General features: G+C 43.2%; 2 protein-coding genes across 4 annotated transcripts; both read right to left on the bottom strand.

The window, feature by feature from the left end:
* Positions 1-3,433: 3,433 nt before the first annotated feature.
* Positions 3,434-4,505, bottom strand: LOC133914486 (transcription factor ILI3-like). Its single transcript, XM_062357585.1, has 2 exons — positions 4,082-4,505; positions 3,434-3,963 (listed from the first exon to the last, which is right to left on the bottom strand). Exons 1-2 carry the CDS (start codon positions 4,184-4,186, stop codon positions 3,811-3,813), a joined length of 258 nt encoding a protein of 85 aa, XP_062213569.1. The 5' UTR covers positions 4,187-4,505; the 3' UTR covers positions 3,434-3,810.
* A 4,740-nt stretch (positions 4,506-9,245) lies between these two features.
* LOC133916824 (F-box/kelch-repeat protein At1g74510-like) lies at positions 9,246-13,581 on the bottom strand. Of its 3 annotated transcripts, XR_009909543.1 has the most exons (3): positions 13,069-13,234; positions 11,243-12,797; positions 9,246-9,853 (listed from the first exon to the last, which is right to left on the bottom strand). XR_009909543.1 is itself a non-coding variant. In XM_062360680.1 (2 exons), the coding sequence occupies exon 2, from the start codon at positions 12,683-12,685 to the stop codon at positions 11,399-11,401; it is 1,287 nt and encodes a 428-aa protein (XP_062216664.1). In that variant the 5' UTR covers positions 12,686-12,797; positions 13,259-13,581; the 3' UTR covers positions 11,040-11,398. The 3 variants fall into 3 exon arrangements, 2 of the variants coding, with proteins under 2 accessions (XP_062216664.1, XP_062216665.1); XM_062360680.1 differs by lacking the exons at positions 9,246-9,853; positions 13,069-13,234 and adding an exon at positions 13,259-13,581 and having other exon boundaries at positions 11,040-12,797; XM_062360681.1 differs by lacking the exon at positions 9,246-9,853 and having other exon boundaries at positions 11,040-12,797; positions 13,069-13,235.
* Between the last annotated feature and the right edge of the window lie 6,598 nt (positions 13,582-20,179).

The raw sequence follows: 20,179 nt of genomic DNA on the forward strand, positions 1-20,179 counted from the left end.
GCGCTCATTCCCTCTTCACTAAAACCGTAGCATAATGCTCTCATATAGATGGCACAAGGGGCTCAAATGGCTGATTTTACCTCTCTTGTAGCCCTACCTCTCTATTTATAGACTTAGAAAACTTGACATATAAGTTTTCTAATTTTTTTTCCCAAAATACACATCTCTTGTAATACATTTCTACCTACCACCGAGGGTATTTTAGTCTATTTTCTTCTTCATTCATCGGACGGTCGTGATGCCTTTATGACTTAGCTTCGCCTCGATGCAAACTTCACGATTATGCTACATACTCCTCCAGTCCTCTCATGATTTTGATGCCAAATCGCGAAACTTTAGTACACTTCTCAAAGCGTGACTAGCCGTCACTTGCTTTCATCTGAAGCAAGCACTCTGATGATAACACGTGTTCTACGTCTTACGATCTTGACGCCAGTAAGTCTCTCCCACTCCCGATCACTCGGGTCGCCTTGTCACTTGCATTGGTATCCATTTTGCTTGACTTTGTTAACAGGTCATCTTTATGCTCCGTTTCATATTTTGCTTGACCTTCATGTGTACAGCTAGGATCATCCTTGACTTCGTTCGACCCTCCTTGATCGACTGGCACCAAGTACCCTCTTAGCCCCGATCACCCGTCATCGACCGCCAAGTTGTATCCATCACCTACACACCTTAAAATAAGAAAACATATTTTTTTACACTCCAAAACATCTTTAGGTTAGCATTAAATAAATTTTTTTAACTCATAGTACATTATGTAGAAAACGTGAACATCGGATGTTCCGGTGCATTCTACTACTAAACACCGGACCATCCGATGAGTGTAATATTATCTGTTCTAGAAAATTTTTATTCTCTCTAAGAAAAGATCTGGTGTATTATCCGGTGTTCACAATCACAACATCAGACTATTCGGTACATAATCAAACTTGCTTTTATTTCTATTTCAGCACTAAAAATACTCCAGTGCTACCCTCCGGTTTAGCCACCACACCCACCGGACCTTCTGTGCATTGATCTCCAATTTCGTCCAAAATATTACTCTCTGCAAGAAATATTCCGGCGAGTATACACTGCTCATACCGAAACTTTCAGTGAACACCGAAATATCCGATGTTCACACCGAAATTTTCGGTGTGTATAACTTTTTTACGTACAGAGAAAAATTCGCCGATTTTAAACACCACCAATTCAAATTAAACATAAAAAAAATAAACATCACAAACACATACTAATCAAGATCAAAATACATCAACTATTATTAATATCCCATCACATATAAACCAGAATACTTCTCACTAGTTTTTCATCCAGCCCTACATATGCCTCGCAAGTCCGGCAACTGGATCGGGGTGCTTCTTCCACGTCTCTGCCGATACACTGCTCGAATGTATCAAACATGCGACATGCATGTACTGTAGATTAGTTCCAAACTATTAGTCGCATATGTTTGAAAAAGAGTACAAGTAGCTGAGAGACGAGTCATCTGCGCTGCTGCTATTACGCATCAGTCCTTTGACCTGACAAGACAAGTGAAGCACATTTCTAGGGCGCGCCAGGACACAGCTCCTCATTATGTGGGCACCGTCCTGGCCGGGCTACCTGCCGAGAGCCAGCCCTTCACATCGCAGACAAAAAGTTTGCTCCCTCCTCAAATCGCTCGGAAACCCTTTCCAGTCTCTCCTGCAGCTGCAGACACCTTGGCCGGGTGGATTCTCAGCTCTGCTTTCCATGCGTGACCGACCTGAACTCAATCCCTCCCATCGATGGTTTCGGAACTCATAAACAAACACTTGTTGCGGACTGAGCCTTTCGCCCTTTCCCTCTTACGAGGTTTATGCTGGATCTTGCTAAGCAGAAAGCTAAGTTAAACAATCTGTTTCTAAAATAGTTTCTAAAAATAAAAGTTAGCAAAAATTATTAAAAGTTAGAAACTGATTTGGAAAAACTTTTGTAGTTTCTAAGAGATTATGTTTCAAAAGTATTACATATATTATATATTTCATCTGTATTCAAAGTCAATTCTAAAATAATTTTCTATATACAATTTTTTAACAACTTTTGAAAAAACTTTTAAGAAGATTCAGCCTAAACAAACAAACAACCCTCAAGCTCTCCTAGAGTTGGTCCAGAAATGGCTTATCGTGTGCACGCTCTCCTGCACAGTTCTCGAACTGCGACTGAGCCATTTCCTAAGCGTGCGGTTTCAGAACTCGTATACGCCAATGTCTTGAAACGCGAGAGTAAACCCTACACTGTTCCATTATTGTAGGATAATCTATCCTATTGGATGCAAGGTTTTGGATGCATCTGTACAGCCCTTGAGATCTGCCTAGATGTTGAGAACGAAAGCTCGGATGATCCTGCACAGTCGTTGAGATTTGAGATGGTGCAGATACTTGAGTTGAGGCAATCCATTAGGTCATGAGACACTATTGGGTGGCTACGGACGAAAAGGGCACTGCACACGGTTTTGCACGCGAGTAACGAAGCGCGCTGTTCATTATATTTTGTTTAGACGACGTAGGCGGCCCACATTAAGCATGACAATTTTGAAGGACCGGATGGGATCTAAAAGAGAAGACTGTGTGCGTAAGAGCCACTCGAACCGAAGCAGCCATTTGACACCTTCAGATCATGTCTAATCGAATCCAGCGCGACTGAACTTTTGCCAAAAAGAACCGAGTTTCCATCGTCTCTCAGGAGCACGGGACTATTAAGACAGAGCACACATGTTGCCCCTGCATCTCAAGCACAAGCCTTGGTCTCTGATGGAACGGCCGGATGGCCCTTAGCTCCTGGTGTTAGAGATAATAATAAGTCCGATTCTGATCCATAATGCTTGTCGTGGGGAGCGGCGATACATGCGACGCGACGCCACCATGTCCGGAGAGATCTTGCAGCCATGCACTGGCACTTTGCGGAGCCCCATGTGGATCAGTACTGGAGAAGTCTCATGCCGGCCATGCACTGGCACTTTGACCCTCTAGGTACTAGGGCCCTCCATATATTAGATCCTACGCGCGTACGTACCCCCGCTTAAAAACACTCCCGCGCTGTGGACAGTAGAGCCTGTCGTCCCCGTTTTTGAACTCCTAAACCACGTTGCGATTTAACTATTTGCTCGGTTGTGCATCGCACCGCTCGAGCCATTTCTACGTTATGTGCGCACGTACGCGCGCGCACGCACCGGGGGGGGGGGGGGGGCTTCCTTTTATATTGCACACTGCTCGAGCCTTTTGCCGTTTCAGTTTCCACCATTGCCGTGCCGTGCGTAATTCACGCATTCAGTTACAATGAGATAACTGAAAGCAGGGAACGGAGGTATGGGAAGACGTCTATCATATACTAAACGATAAGTAAAAGAGAACAGAAATAGTATTGGATACAACATAGTTCAATCTTTCTACAGACTACTGTAAGTGGTTGTCGTTAATTAAGCTTGTCCATTGGCAATCTAGAGAACAACAACTCTCAGGATGCGTATGCAGATGAGAACGTACAGTCTACAGAGCTAGAAGCTACTAGTACGTACGTACCTTGGCTAATAGAAGTTCATATCTAGTATATAATTCTACTAACTCCTGCAGGCACATGAGAAGCATATACCGGACCGGAAGAAGCCCTTCTCTCCTAAACGACCGAGGGCCCTTTGCTTAATTATACACCGGAAACTTAACAAACACACATTAGAAAGAACGAGCTAGGAGGAAGAGAAAGAAAAGAAAGGAACATAAGGTCGTGGCAAGCGAGCAAGCTCCTTCGTCTTCTCTTCAGCTGTTGCAACTAGCAGGCGCAGAAAGGGGGTCACCGGAGGAGGCTCCGGATGATCTCGGCCTGGGGGCTGTCGTTGTCCATGGTCGACATGAGCCCCGACAGTCGGTCGGAGAGGTCGTCCACCTCCCGGTGCAGGCTCTTGATGTAGCTGCACGTCTCCTTCAGAAGCTTCGACGCCGACGACTGCACAATAATATACACGTACGGCGCGTCAGACGAAAGAGTCCCAATAATCCTTGTCAGGCTTTGCTAGCTGCACCGACGAAATGGGCATTTGGAGGTGAACTGCGTGTGTACGTACCCGGCCCGCGTTCCGGCGGCGGGAGGACTCCGGGAGGAGCGCCTGGAGCTTGGAGATGAGCTCGTTGATCTCGTCGTCGCTGATCCTGCCACGGCGGCCCGACATCTCGCGCGACGGTCCTCGGATGCAGCACTTGGCTCCTCCGTCGTATCTGCCTCACCCTTTCCCGCAGCTTGTTTATGTAGTACGCGCGCGAGCTCAACTCAAGAGCAAGTGTGCAGATGGAACCAGGAATGAACGGAGAAAAAGAAAAGGTGAAAAGGACCTGAAAAGGAGAGGATCTATTGTCTTAACCCTAGCTGGTGAACTCAGGGGAGCGTTACCGTGTGTTAGAGAGAGCAGTAGCAGAGTGGGTGATGAGAGGAAGCAGCCGGCGTAGTAGAAGCTTGCAAGTATGGAGTGCGTGGTTGTTCGGAAAGAGATGGGGAGTGAGCGTGCATTAATAGGGAGAGAGACTGAGAGTGATGGGCCTAGCGCGCCTCAAGTTCGGGCCCGACCTTCCAAAAGTAGACCGGGCTACCCTGGCCCGGCCCATGGGCTCCAGGTACAACCACAAAGCCTTTAGACATGTGACAGTGGTAGTACTACCAAACAATTAGTACTTCAGACAGATAACGCCAGTGTTATCTTGCTGCTTACTACTGTCTACCTAGAACCATTGTTATATGGCTGATTTGGTAAAAAAAAATTAGATACATATGTCTATGTAACACATGAATAGCTAATCAAGTGTTTGTAACAAAACCAAAAGCATTTGTTCTCATAACACAATGCGGTAGTCAATTACACAGGTTTGCATCATTTTTCAACCCATAGTAGTACAAAGAAATTTGATTGTAAACTTTGATGTGAAATGGCATAGCTAAGCTTTTAGTACACAATCAATCGATGGCAAATGTTGACTTTTGGAGAGCCACATGCAAGGACCAAAAGGGCAGAAGGTAAACTACTTTCGTTTTTAAATAGGTATCGTTTTAAATACGTACAATTAAATTTTTAAAAAATTGATCACTAATATATATTAAACTATTAGGATTTGACATATGAAAATAATAATAATAATGAATTTGTTATAAAAATATTTTAATATTATCTAATTTTTATCAATTTTTATCGAGAGATAGTTATCAAAATTAATAATTAAACTTGTTTGTTGAAAATCGTGTTGATATTTTAAACAATAAGTAAAAAGGAAGGAAGGTAGTAGGTTGGACCTGCTCACCGAAGAGTTTTTGGCACTAGGCCGGCAAGGGAGAAGAGAGGACGTGTCTCCTGTGTGGGGACGAGCGCAGAGATTGCGTGATCTTTCTGGGATCGCCTCGTTTGAGGCGGCAATGGTGTGGTCCTTCAATTTCTTGAGATCTTTTCCTGGAGCAGCTCTTGCACGGCATGACCTTCATAGCTAATAGGGAACATGACACCTGCAACGGATCCGTCACCCGCGTATATACTTGTGTCCTCGGAATGTAGCAGAAGAATCACGCATCGATTTCCTGTATTTTTCAGACACAGCAAGAACCATCAGATGTGTTAAATGTATGACCGTAGTCCTAGCTCGGTGTCTTTCTGTTTCCATGGGTAAGCTGTTGCAATGGCGGAAGGTCACCGGAGACGCATCTTCAAGTGAAGACCTTTCATCTGATGTGGGAAGTGTCGTGTATTAGGCTGGATCCGGATCCTAACGTATAGTTTGAGGCAAACAGTAATATGTAAGGCATGCTTGACACTGTTTGCACATGGCCGGGTTTCGTCATTCATAGAAATACTGTTAGACACTGTTCATATGAGTCGTCACAATCTTATCTATATATTTGAGATCGGGTAACTCGTAATATTTTAAAGGACTATAATTCGTGCGAAAGTCATAGGATTTAGATTTCGCAGAGCTTTTTGTTAGCTTCTTTTTCACAGCCGTTCGTACTTTATACAGAAGCAAGAATAATAAACATTCCTTTATCTCAAAATAAGATCCTGATTCCATTAGGCCTTGCTTGCTCCTACCATCACGCACGCCTCAGTGAACTCGGAACTCACGGGTTGCTTGCTCCTGTACGTGCTGCTGCTGCTGCTGCTAATTCACTGGGAGGTGGTTTAATCGCTGTGCAACGGGGCCCATCAACTGGGAGGTGGTTTAATTCCAGTGACGCTACCGGGCACAACACTTGTCAGCTGCGACCATATGCCATCGCCCGTCATGGAGATGCTTCCATTGACATGTGACGCATCAATCTTTCTTGATACCTTCAATATACTCCGTCCTGTACGAGCTGTGCTGCCACTGTATATTCTGCCAAACTAGGATCTCACCTTCCCCGTCGTTACCAGGTTTCAGATTGCACGTGTACAGTAGAATGTGTGAACAGTGACCACTGACTCGTGGTAGAAAGCCTACAGTCTACTGAAAAACGGTGGCCATTGCCTTGCGAGTTGGCAGTGGCAGGTACAAGGACGGCCCAATTTGATTTTGTTTTTTGGAAACGAGATGGCGTCCTGACATCTTCACATGCAGCCCTCTGTGCAGAGCAACAAGCGACAGAGGACTGAGAGGAGATTTCAAGGATGATTCTGCGTGTGATTCAATGATTGCGCCATGATGACGCTGGTCGTGAAGTGGTACTGGTAGGCACGGGTTCCCGGCCGGCACCGCGATGTGGATGCAGGATCGGTGCCGGTCTGTGCTGCTCATCTCGTCGACCGCGATCTCAAGCTCTCAACTCTGAACAGAGCGAACTGCTATACCACGTGACAAGACCGGGCATGCAGTGCAGTCTCATTTGCCAGCATCTTGTTTAGTTTGTTGAAAGATTGCGAAGCTGCCACACTCTGGCACTCCGGCAGGGATAGGGAAACCCATTCGATTGGGCCGTCTCACGAGATCGATCACAATACAGCCGCATGTGCTCTTTGTCTTTGAACTTGCATTGTCAGTGCAAGACCAAGACCAGGTGTCCAGGTGCATCAACGGGCTTGGTGATGCACCGTGTTGTTCTCAGGTCTCAGTCATCCACCGCATGCATGAGATGGGCACCTTCTTCTTGTGCTGCTACCGGCAGCGAAGGAAGTCGGCGATACTGTACTAGGACTTTCTTTCTTTCTTTTGAAAAATTGAAAAACCTTCTCTGCTAAATAGGACCTGACCAGGTCCCATCCAAATGATCATATGCTAGGGTGCAGTCAGACACAAGGACGGGTTGGGCTGTGTAGCAATCAAGGTTTCGTTTGTTTTAGTTAGAGATAATGAAATTCAGTTTGTATATTATAAATTATAAAAAACTAGATCGTAAAAATTAGATTGCATAATCTATCTAAGCTAGTGAAAAATAGATTGCCAGATGGTTAAAATTTAAGAGTAGGTTGTTAAAAACTAGATTACATAATCTACTTATTTATATTAACTTACAAATTATAATCTAAATCTATAACCTGCAACCTAAATAAATAGAACCTAAGTAGCACTGGCCAACAACAACCCAACCAACTGGCTGAGTGGCAGAGCTAGGTAGGTGCTCCATCTGGGCTACCTGTGCAGAGCGTACGAGGGAGCCCAGTGGCGCTCACTCGCAGCTCTGCTCTGCACCACTCACATGCACCTGGCCTCACGGTTGTTGCTGTCTGCCTCCCCTCGGGAACCAAGACGAACTGCGAGGACAGACAGATGCCGTCCTATTAGCCCTTTCTGCTGTACGTGGTACCTGCAGGCTGTCCCCGAAATCAGAAAGGCATCTTCCTGCCCTGAATTTTGAAAAAAAAAATCCTCCTTCTTATTTCCCCGGCGAGAAAATGCAGTAGAATCAATGAGGCAGAGCACCATGAAAGAAGAAAACACTCTGAGGTCAGATGGAGAGCGAGAATCTGGGCCTGATTAGCAGAGTCGAATGCGCACTAATCCCCGGACCTAAACCAGAGCACAAAGGCCTCGCTCCACCAGCGGCCCACCTCGCGAAAAACTTCAACGAAGGCTGCAAAAGGCAAGTCACACACAAAACTGTGCGCGAACACACAGGAGTGACCGTGAAGAGCCGCACTGGACATATTATATTACCCACGTGCTTATAGATAAAAACTCTAATGAGTATGAATTTAGGATGTATTCTTTACCCATAGATTTGGACGTGAGTTTGATATTAAACCCAATGAATAGAGATAAACGAGCATGAAATAATTGTACTAGTGCCAATTTTGTCCATATATCTACTCTAAATATTTAACATGTGGGGCTCAAATCATTTGGTGATTTATAAACTAACACCCGCACCGACGATCCCATCTGCCCTATCGCTAATCATAGCCATCCACCCCACCTCGCATAAGAGCATGCCCACGACGGTAGGCGTGGATACCGGTTCTTACTTGTAACGGGTAATGGGTGCGAGTCAGGTTTTAAAACTACTTGTGGATACGAATTTGTGTACCTAGGAAATTAGGCTGGGCTAGGTCTATTTTCTTTTTTTTTTTTGGCCCTTCCCGCCGCAAACGAGGACTCGGAACGGTCAATTTGTTGAAGCACGCATGGGCATGGCGCGACCAGAGGGGCGAGGGCTCAGAGCCAGCCGCCGCCTCTGGCACGTATGAAACATGCGTGATCATTGCAGCTTGCAGCGCAGCAACGGGAACAGCGGCGGCGACGGGACGGCCACTGGCGCGAAGTCTGACGACGGGCTGGGGAAGAAAAAGAAAAGCGAGGGGAGGGAAGTTTCTTGCGTGGACGCATCGCCAGACGCAATGCAACGATTCCGGCCGGGGCCTGGCCCTGGCCGTGTGCTTCCTCTCCTTCCGTCCATGTGTCGCATCGCATGGCCGAAGCGAAAAAAAGGGAGGCGACAGAAAAAAATTAAATCCAAATGAGGCCAGATGCGTGCTCGCGAATAAAGGAGATTAGGCAAAAATGCATAACGACGTATGAACCGAACATTCCCCAGAGATATGTTATTCTCCACTGAAATGAAATATTCTCTCCAGCTGCGAATATTTCAGCGTGTAAAATGGACAAGAAAATTCGGTTAAGGCAAGATTCTACAAGAAGATAGCAAAGCTGATTTATTTCTTGCTGGGCACTAAGCATCCCGACAGCGTGTGTACTCGCAGAGTTTCAATTTCCTACCTGCTGATAGCCTGATACATTACAGAGCACAGATAAAACAAGAATGTGAAAACGAAGGGTGAAGATCATTTAGAAGGGTGAAGAACATGCCCTGACCAACAAACAACTGACCAGGACCAGGTAGAAAGAAAGGAAGGATAAAACTGTGCCAAGTGAAGCATGTATGCAGTGGCCGCACGACAGAAGTCGATACCAGAATAGTACAAACAACAGCGACGCATATCAAATTATTGCGATCCTCTTCTGAACGCAACGCATTCCATTCCATGAAATAATGGCAAGCAGGAAAAAAAGGCGAATCAGCCGTGCTGTAAAGCTCCACGAACAACGTAGCCACAGGGAAACCAGACGCCAGCCAGGCTGGGCGTCTTGTCCTGTGAGACTGATAGTGCGAGCTCCAAGAGTCAAAGGAACAAAGCTTCACGCAACACACCACGAACAATTCAGGCACGCACGCATATGCAGTTTCTACTCCCTGCATCATGCAAGGTCATCGATCCTCTGTGGAAGTGTGGAGTGCCTTGCTAGTTGCTGCTCCATTCCGTTCCAAGAACACGCCAACAAATTTCTGCCGCGCTAGAAATTACGCAGAGTTTGATCTAGTTGGGCTACCTGTTATGAAAAGGCACCAGATCCTAATAGATTAAACGAGGCCTCGTTGAACTTCTAACCTATACAAAGGTAAGAAAGCCTTAGTCAAGATACAGAAACAGTCAACACAGATTTCAGCATGCAGTTCGCTGCATCAAACATGCAAGGAACCAACAAATTCTAGTCAAGAAGCAAAGCTTGAAAATCGATGCCAATTTTAAATTCTTAGTATCTAACTCTACTAAAAAAATAGCTGATTATTTTAGCAAACGACACTTGCTACTATAGATTCTAAACAGGCAGGACGTTGCAAACAGAACGAATGAAAATAGGTCACTAGTAATTCTAGGTTGTACAAGAAGCTCTGCACCATATTTCTACATCCACAATACTAGTGGAGATAACAGAAAAGCAAATTTAGGCACTATGCAAACCAAGTGTATGGTTATGCACAGGATATATCAAGCAAAATGATCTCCATTGTTTACACAAACAGCAGCATACAACATTCTATCCGAAGGAATGCTATATAATCTCGTGACTCCAAATACTGTTGAAAAATCTCAGCCAAGCAGAAGAGCACACACAAAAGATAGAAAAAAGATGTAAATTACTATCCTTTTCACCTTAGGAAGTTTCTAACGAAATCCTCATATTCACTTATTGCACCGTACTAATGAGAATGACATCGAGCAGGTGAAATTACTAAAACCGAACATGCAAAATCAACCGGCTTCAAAGTTTTAGGAATCATTTTATGATGCAGTAAGCTTACAAGAAAAAATAATGCTAGGCAACAATATAAAGTATAAAGGTCGAGAGTAGAACCGTAAAAAATCCAGGAGAGAAGAAATACTGGCTACTATAACATGACTTAGAGGTTGGCATCAAATACCCAAGTACTGTTTGGTCTCTAGTCATTTCAAATACCATTTCTGAAACAGCAATGCAAATTCTATTGGCTCCATCAGAAAGAAACGCATTCACAGTATACTCGACAGACTAGTTCAGACATCAATTCAAGCAAATATGAACAGAACAGATAAATTAATTTTAGAGCCAACTGGATTCATGATGTAACTACAACTAAAACTAAAGCAATACAAAAGCAATGACTCTGCACAAGCATGTTGGAGCATATGACCCATGAAAATATACAACCAGTAATTCAAACGTATCATTACCAAGTACCAACTCGGTAGCTCATAACATACTTCAAGAAAGAAGGCACATTATGAAGCAGGCAAGATGGATGAAAAATTAGCATTTGTTGCAGCTACAGGCGAATCAAGTATTTCTTAACAGGTTCCTCATCAATAGATAGAAACCCTCTGGAAGTTGTTTCTAGATTATTAATATGACATTTGTTTTGCATAGTCACGTATCTTTGAAATCACGAGCAGTTGATCCAAATGCAAATGTAGAAATGGATTAGCAGGAAAACAGAAGTATTAAAACTCAAGGGTTACATGAGACTGCTGTGGCTCGGCTGATGTCCAGTTAAGTCTGAAACTGGGCAGAAGGCAGAAATCTCTACGAATAAGAACAGAAGCAATTGGACAGGCTGCCTCTGTGCATACCATCCTTCATAAATATCCACTGCATTTATCTTTTATTCAGTGGACTCAGCAACCCATCACGGCGCAGTTATACACGAAGTTCCCAGATGGCCGTCTGGCAACCAAATTCCACACAGGTGGTCGCTCATCCGGGATCCATGAGTTGAGCTCAATAGTACCACCAATATAGGTCCTTGGGCCTCCGATGACGATCAACCGGTCGCCACATGCTCGAAAAGCAAGGCCCCACCCATTCATTGACACAGACCGCTCAGGCAGTTTTCCGAGAGTGATCCACTTATTGTTCTTCTTGTCATACTTCTTGAGATCCTTCTCACTGTAATCAGCACAATAAAGCTCATTGTTGACAACTGCAATAAGCGGAGGAGCACCAGTCACTCCATTGAGGCCTTCAGACATGTTCTCGATGACCTTCCAAGAACGCCTCTTCAAGTCATACTCCTCCCCACAAGTCAGTACTTTGTTGTTGTTGGCCACGCCACCAATCACAAAGAACTTGCCATCCATGAAAACCCCAGAACACATCTTTCTTGCCCTATTCATGCTAGGGAGGGGCGTCCAAGTATGTGTCTCAGAGTCATACATCTCTGCAGAGCTTAGTATCCTGCCAGAAGAATCAGTGCCCCCAGCAACGTAGGCCTTTGCCCCAACACTTGTTGACCCAAACAGGCAACGGGGTGACTTCATTGCATCAGCCCGCGTCCATGAATTGGTTAGGATGCTGTATCTGAACACAATGCGTGCCATCCCAAACACCAGCAGTTCAGTGCCCACAGCAAGTGATTCCTTGTCAGAGCACATGAAGCATTCATCCGGTGGCATCTTAGGCACTTGGATCCAGCGCTCTCGATATGGGTCATAGGCATCCCATTCAAGAACATTGCAAGAGAAGTATACCCAATGCTCCGCCACCTCATTTTGCCGCCGCAGGCGGTAGATCTCCCCGGTGCGCACCAGCGACCGGAAGTCCCGGCTCAGGGAGGCCACCGAGCCGTAGTCCGACCGGGATAGCCGGATGAGGCAATTGATGGTCAGGTCACGACCGATTGAACCAATGAGGTTGCTCCCAGTGCCATGCTGCTCTCCACCACCGGAGGCATGGCGACTGGAGCCGTGGCTCTCGGAGATGTCCGGCGTGTGCGGCTGCGGAGACGGCGGCTTGCTGCGCTTTCCGCCGCCGTCAGCTTCATCCAGGTCTTCGACCTCAACATCTTCCGGCGCCGGGCGCTTGCCGCTGAGGACTTCGTGCGCGAGGTACACCCACTCGGACTCCGGCTCGCAGGAGCTCGGCAGGGAGCGCGACACGAGGCAGGACTTTCCTTCCAACATCATGCCTTCTACCTTGCCCCCAAAATTTTTTTCTTGCAGCTTTATTTTCTCTTCCTCTTCTAAGATTGATCCACAAAAAGAAAAGTTTGCTTGCTTAGCAAACTCTTGTGGCGATCTGCAGGCGAAAACAAATCGAATGAAAAAAATATATAAATAAGAGAGGATGGCATGGACAAGAACAAAGGCATCAAGAACAAGGGGGACACTTGAGATCTGAGGAGACCGCGTGAATGAAACAGGCATAAAAAAACGAATCTTCCAGCGGAAACCCGGTCGATCTCCCCAAATCCATCAACAAAAACCAAATCTTTCAGCACCACAGCAACTCAGATAACACGAATCCAACCCAACCAAACAAGACACGAAAAGAAGGAAAGAAAACGCACCTAAATCGAATCCATGGGAGATCGCACGCACCAAATCTGCGCTCAAAGATCGCGCCCTGGAGCCCAATCAGCACCTCCCCGTCACTCCGCACCCGAGAAATCCCCTCCCCCACCTGGTAGTTGGCCCGGTGGCGGCCTCTCCCGTCCCCTCCCCCCTGTCGCCCTCCTACCGATGCGTGAGGATTTATACCTGTAGGGATAGATAGATGGCTGGCTCTATCTTACTGATGCCACTTGGTTACGACTGCCGCTTCTAATGCTTCTGCCCTCTGCTGCAGCCCCTGCTGCCTCCTTCTCTCTCCTCTCTCTCTCTCTCGTAGTGTGCTCTCTGCTCTCTCTCTCTCTCGTGGTACTTGGCGAAATGGGACTCTCCCCTCCCTTCCCTTTATTTCTTTCCTTTTTTTATTCCTCCATTTTCTCTCTCCTCCTCTGCCTCTCTCTCTTCACTTTGTGTGCGTCTGTCTGTTTTGGCTCGTCGGAATTGGAAACCGCGCAGGGCTCAGAAATAGAACAGTGGGAAGCGGACACCGGCCAGCTCACCTGAAACTGAGGGGGATTATTAGAGGAGGCGTATGTATCCTTTCATTTCTTTTCCTTTCATCTCATGCTGATTGGCAGCAGTGCTCGTATAAACTCTGATAGTACAAAAAATAAAAATTATTTTATTTGCTTATCATTGTCTTGGTTATTCTTAAAAAGGGTTAAGTGAACTGTGAACAACTCTATTTTAAGCATTGGCTTAAGGCACACATCAATGGCCATATGTTTATGCTCTTAAACAAATTTTTGATCAGTCCATGTTTAAAATAAGCATTTTACTACTTCTAAACTTAATTATAAGCTTAAAATATTTAATTAATTTTTGCCTTAAAACCTCTAAACTGAAATCATTGAAAATGTACGGTTGATTTGGCCTCTAACCTACCTAACTAACCCTATAATCACATATATGTGTTGTTTTAGACATCGATACAACCTTTAAAGTGTAACATTAGAAAGTAAATTCTATTGTAATATATTTTTAAGACAAATAAAATTATAATACAGTGAACATTTTTTGTTTAAACAAACCTGCACATTTTATTTATCACGTTTTCAATAGAAATAGTTTACAAGGCAGTGATAATAAAAATGTCATAAATTAGGCTGTATATATGTTCACACCGACATCTTTATGTGATTGAAGGTAGCATTACCTTATTGCATGGAGTAAAGGAATAGTCCATCGCTTGCTCTATTGGGTTGAAACTACCACATCAACTAAAGTAAAGTAGGCTCAAAAAACCAAAGAAGTAGAAATAATAATAAAATTGTTCAATGGACTTGAAATACACCTATCTCTTAAATAATTTATATTTGCAATAGTACAATAAAATATCTAAACAAATAGTCCAATAAAATAAAATAAAATAAATAATAATTAAAATTGGGGTTAGAATAGAAAAAAAGAATGATCCATATCAAATATAGTCTTAACAAATCAAATTATTATAAAAATCAAACATCTAAATAAAGAGTCTAGGTACGTTATTAGCGTGAGAGAAAAAAGTGCATATGTTTATGCTTTCAAACAAATTTTTGATTAGTCGATTTTCGAAGTAAGCATTTTTACTACTTCTAAACTTAATTATAAGCATAAAATATTTAACCAAATTTTGCCTTAAAACGTGTGAACCAAAATCATTGAAAATGACTGGTTGATTTAGCCTCTAACCTAACTAACCCTTACAATCACATATACGTGTTGTTTTAGACATCGACACAACCTTTAAAGTGTAACATTAAAAAGTAAATTCTATTGTAATATATTTTAAGACAAATAAAATTATAATACAGTGAAGCATTTTTTTTAAACAAACCTGCACATTTTATTTATCATGTTTTCAATAGAAATAGTTTACAAGGCAGTGATAATAAAAATGTCATAAATTAGGCTATATATATGTCCACAATGACATCTTGATGTGATTGAAGGTAACATTACCTTATTGCATGGAGTAAAGGAATAGTCCAGCGCTTGCTCTAATGGGTTGAAACTACCACATCAACTAAAGTAAAGTAGGCTAAAAAAAACTAAAAAAGTAGAAATAATAATAAAATTGTTCAATGGGCTTGAAATACACCTATCTCTTAAATAATTTATATTTGCAATAGTTACAATAAAATATGTTTTTGTTCACCAATTTGAGCTCCCGGGGAAAATGCATACCATGCAACGAATGGGTATAATTAGTAGATTGATCAGGTTGCATGATGTACGGAATCATGCTAATTCCCGTTGTGCTGTGCCATAAAGATATTGACGATGGTTGAATCATGTTTGCATAATGGGACACGCAAAGTGATCTAAAGATGCATATATAAGTAATGATGAATGGACTATATATTAACAAATAAATATGTTGTAGTAAGTCTAGTTGCACAAATTTGCGTGGGTCTAGAATAAACAGGCTATCTTAATATTTGAAGGGGAAAAATAAGCTACCACATTCTCTTTTAAAGCTATGAAATTATCACATTAATCTAAAAAAGAAAAGATTCAAATCACTCATTGTTATGAATATCTAATGGTCTAGAATAAACCAAAGAGTCCATATCAGATAAGATTAATAAATAGCTAAATTCGGAATTACAATAATAGAAAATTAGCGGTTTGATTTTCATATAAGGTTTGGGAAGCAAAATATCTAAATAAATAGTCCAAATAAAATAAAATAAAATAAATAATTAGAATTGGCGTTAGAATAGACAAAAGAATGATCCATATCAGATATAGTCTTAAAAAAATCAAATTATAAAAATCAAACATCTAAATAAAGAGTCTATTTAAAATACAATTAATCAAATGTTATCGTGACAAAATATTACAATGAAACTAGCCACTCTATTAGCGTGAGAAAAAAAATCTAAACCACTCATTATCATGAACACCTAACAATTTAGATTTAACCAAAGAGTCTATATCAAATATGACTAATAAATAGTTAAATTTATAATTAAAAATTATGGAAAATCATCTTTCGATTTCCATACGGTTTGGAAAGCAAAAATATCTAAATAAAGAGTTCAAATGAAATAAAATTAATAATTAAAATTGGGGTTAGAATAGAAAAAAAGAAGAATCCATACCAAATATAGTCTTAGAAAAAAAATCAAATACCTAAATAAAAAGTTCATGATAAAAAAATCAAAATTCTTATTAAGATAATAGATTAAGAAGCAATATATATATCCTTGTATCAAACAGTATGCAAGGCACACCACACACGCAAGATAAACCTATTCTGATTATAGTTAAGCTACCTGCATATGACATACAATTTCGATAGTTAATCAAAATATATACAAATTGAACTAATATATGTATACAATTAGGATATAAGTTTGGAGCATAAATAATTTTTTATGCATTTTGTAGCTAAATGACACTAACCTCATACAAAAACTAAAGAGACTATTTTTTTAATCAAAGATTATCGGAAAAAAATAAGGCTAGCCACAATATTAGTGTAGGCCACCTTATTGGCTACTATGAATCGTAAAAAAAATAAATATCTACACCATCAGTTAGGTTAAATTTAAATTATAACGGGTGGGTTTGATTTGATATAGTTGACAGTACTATTGAAATATAACTTTAATTTAAGATGTTCGTACCTAATACGCTAGGAAACAGGCTTCTAAATCTAATACAGCAAGAAAGGAAATGTTATCTCTCTAAATATACAAATCAAACATAGAAAACGACCGGACAAACACACGAGCATAGCGCTGCTCTGGGCGGCGAAAGGACGGCGACAGCGAACACGATTTCAGCGGCAGCGGCTCAACGATGGAAACTTGAGAAGAAAGACAATGCCTCCGGCTATAGAGAATCTGTTTTGTGGGCTAGATAGCCTGGATGTTGACGGGAGGCAGCTAGCGACGGCGGAGCAGAGGAGGAGCTCGGCAGCGTGCGCAACATCGCGCTGTTCCGGGCGGCGACCCGGCAACGACGGGAAGGACACTCCGACAGAAAGAATGCTCCGGACCATGAAGAATCTGTTTTGAGGGCTAGACGGTCTGGATGTGGACGGGAGGCAACTAGCGGCGGCAGAGCAGAGGAAGAGGAGCTCGACGGCATGCACAAAGCTGATTTGGGCGGCGACGGATTCCGACGGCAGTAGCTCAATGAAAAACCTTTGGAGAGAAAAGGATGCCTCGAAACCATGCAGAATACGTTTGAGGGTTGGGTGGTGGTCGGGATGTGGACAAGAGGTAGCTAACGGCGGCAGAGGAGAGTGGTGCGAGGAGTTGACTACGCGGCTCACGACAATGGTGGTGGAGCGCAAGCGGGTTGAGGAAGGGTAGAGACGTCCGGACAGAGGTTCAGCGCGACAACGAGAATAGAGGCGAGCTAGTTCGGCGAAACCAGTGGGGCGGTGTCAGCTCCGGGGGCGCGGGCACTTTTGAGGTAGCTAGCCGCGCAAAGCAATTTGCGCGAGCTAATATGCTAGTTCTGTATAACTATTGTTGATTCTAGTTACACTACATAAGAAATTAATAAAACAGATACTATATTAATAACGGCTACTCAGTACACGTTATTAATGTGACACTAAACTTGAATCAATTTCAAAACCATTATTAATGATAGATTATTAGTGATGAACGAGAAAATAACATATCATTAATGATAATAGTGACATATCACTTCACAATCCAGTACTAATAACTATATCATTAATGACGAGTTACAGAGGGACAACTCATTAGTGATAGATGTTTTCGAGATTTGTCACTAATGATAATATGAAAGCTACAAACCCGAACTTTCTATCCAATTATATAAATCACGCCAACCTTATCTCTTCTACTGTTCAATCTCGTGTCTTCTATCAGCCTTATCTACTCCTCCTCCTTCTCCTATCTCTCTCATGAGTGCTCTCTCCCTCTCTCTCGATCTCCTCACTCGTTAGCCTGGCCCCCTCTGTCAAGAGATCTCTATCGATCTCCTCACCCGCTGGCCCCTCTGTCGAGATTTATCCTCACCATGGAGGTGGTAGTGCGGGCTAGATCTGTGTCGATGGAGGTGGCTAGGTGTGCGCAACAACGGTGGCCTGTAGAGGCCATGACCAACCGTGCACAATAGCAATGCCCAAGCGTGCACAGTGGTGGTGACCAGGCATCCACGACAGCGGTGGCCAAGCGGGCACGACGGTGGCAGCCAAGCGTGCGCGAAGACAGTAGCCAGGCGTGTCCATTGTGGCAGCTAGACATGCGTCCATATGTGCGTCCATGGCGGTGGCCAGGCATGCATCCAGGTGTGCTTCCATGGCGGTGACCAGGCATGCATCCATGGTGACAGCGGCCAAGCTCATGCGGCGTGAGGCACGGGACAAGCAGCCATGTGTATGATTAGTTCCTATGAGGCTTGATTTATTTCATCCATGTAAATCGAGTAAGATTGTTCTGTGTAGATGAATCATTGTTCATGTCTGAATTATTCTGTGTGGCTAGCTCGATGCAGAGGTTGGCTCCATGTAGCGGCTTGATGCGAGCCGTTTCTTTTTTTTATCTGGAGAAGCTATCATTGCCGGTTCTAAATCCAGTAGTGATAGGTGGCTTGAAACCGTAGTGAGCTAGGAATTGCTGATAAGCATCCATATTTGCTTGTAACCTATTATATATATTTTTTTGTTTTTCAAAAACACATCAGTGACAGGTCTAAATTCGACCTATTATTGATGTATAGTTATCAGTTACAGATCTAAATTTAGACTCATTGTTGATATTTAATCATTAGTGATGGATATGTATCTAGACCTATAACCAATGTATTCATATTAATGACGTGTTTAAAGTGATGGGATTTTACCATAGGGTTATCAAACCGTCACGAATAAGTTATTTTGACGTTGTGTTTTAGCTCAACGTTTAGGTTGTTGCCTACGTGTTTTTTTTTAAGCCACAATATTAACGACTATATTAGGTCGGAGAGAGAGGCACTAGAGATGTCAACAAAAGTCAGTTACATTATGCCCGCAAGACGGGAAAAGATGCATAGAAAATAAAAAGGACACATGATTTGTAACATTAAGAAGCATTTTCTCGACTGACTCGGAGCTCTGTCAGGACTGCGCCCGCCATGCCCTAGACCATCGCATGGTAAACAGTCCCGTCCACATCAAGGTTATCCAGCCCGCAAAACGTATTCTCTATAGCCCGAGACATTAGTTGTTTTTCTTCTCACTTTTCCGCCGTTGAGCCGCTGCCGCTGAAGTCATGTTCCCCGTCGCCGTCCTGTCGCCGCCGAGAGCAGCGCTAAGCACGTATGTTTGCCCGGCCGTTTTCTATACGATCTCGATCTTTTCCTTATTAAAGTTGATTGATTTGCATATTTAGAGAGATTGTAGTTCCTTTTTACTGTATTAGATTTGGAAGCCTTTTCCTACCGTATTTGGTAGGAACTGAGTGCCGTTCCCGTCGCTTCCGGTTCGCCGCCCGGAACAGGAACAGTTCGATGTTGCGCACGCTGCCGAGTTTCTCCTTCACTGCTCCGCCATCGCTAGATTGCCTGCTCGTTAAACACCATTTTTTTTTCTCGAATGCGAGTTTTACCATCAGTTTTCCTAGAACAATGTGTTTCTGACATCCAGCCAGGGACTAGAATTACTGTTAGAATCAGTAGTGATACTGGCAATCAGTTGGAATCTTTTTAGTCCAAATGAGCTCTACTTTATCATAACGCTCCGGTGTGCATCCATCAGACAAGTAACCGCTGTACAACAGCACAAGGTGCTAGCGATTGGTTTAACGCCCACTCAATGAATCCATCCTCGATTGAACTAGGGCTTCGCTTCGCTATTGCCTCCCCTGCCTTGTGTAGTTTGGAACGTTAAGCAAGGTGAGCTCTTGGTCACTGTGGCTATGATTTCTGTTAGTAGCGCCCACTGGGCATGCACCGGGATTTAGCTACGGACCCGTCCTGAAAAGAAGTGCCCTCCAATCTATGACACCAAGTGGCAAGTGCAACAGCGCGCGCCTCCGGTGGAGAAAAAAGACGAAGAGAGAAGAAGAACGCAAGTTACCCGAGAAGGAAGATTTAAAAGAGGAGAGAATGTGATTCGCC

This window comes from Phragmites australis, chromosome 4 (assembly GCF_958298935.1).
Source record: "Phragmites australis chromosome 4, lpPhrAust1.1, whole genome shotgun sequence".
In the NCBI taxonomy this organism is placed as follows: domain Eukaryota; kingdom Viridiplantae; phylum Streptophyta; class Magnoliopsida; order Poales; family Poaceae; genus Phragmites; species Phragmites australis.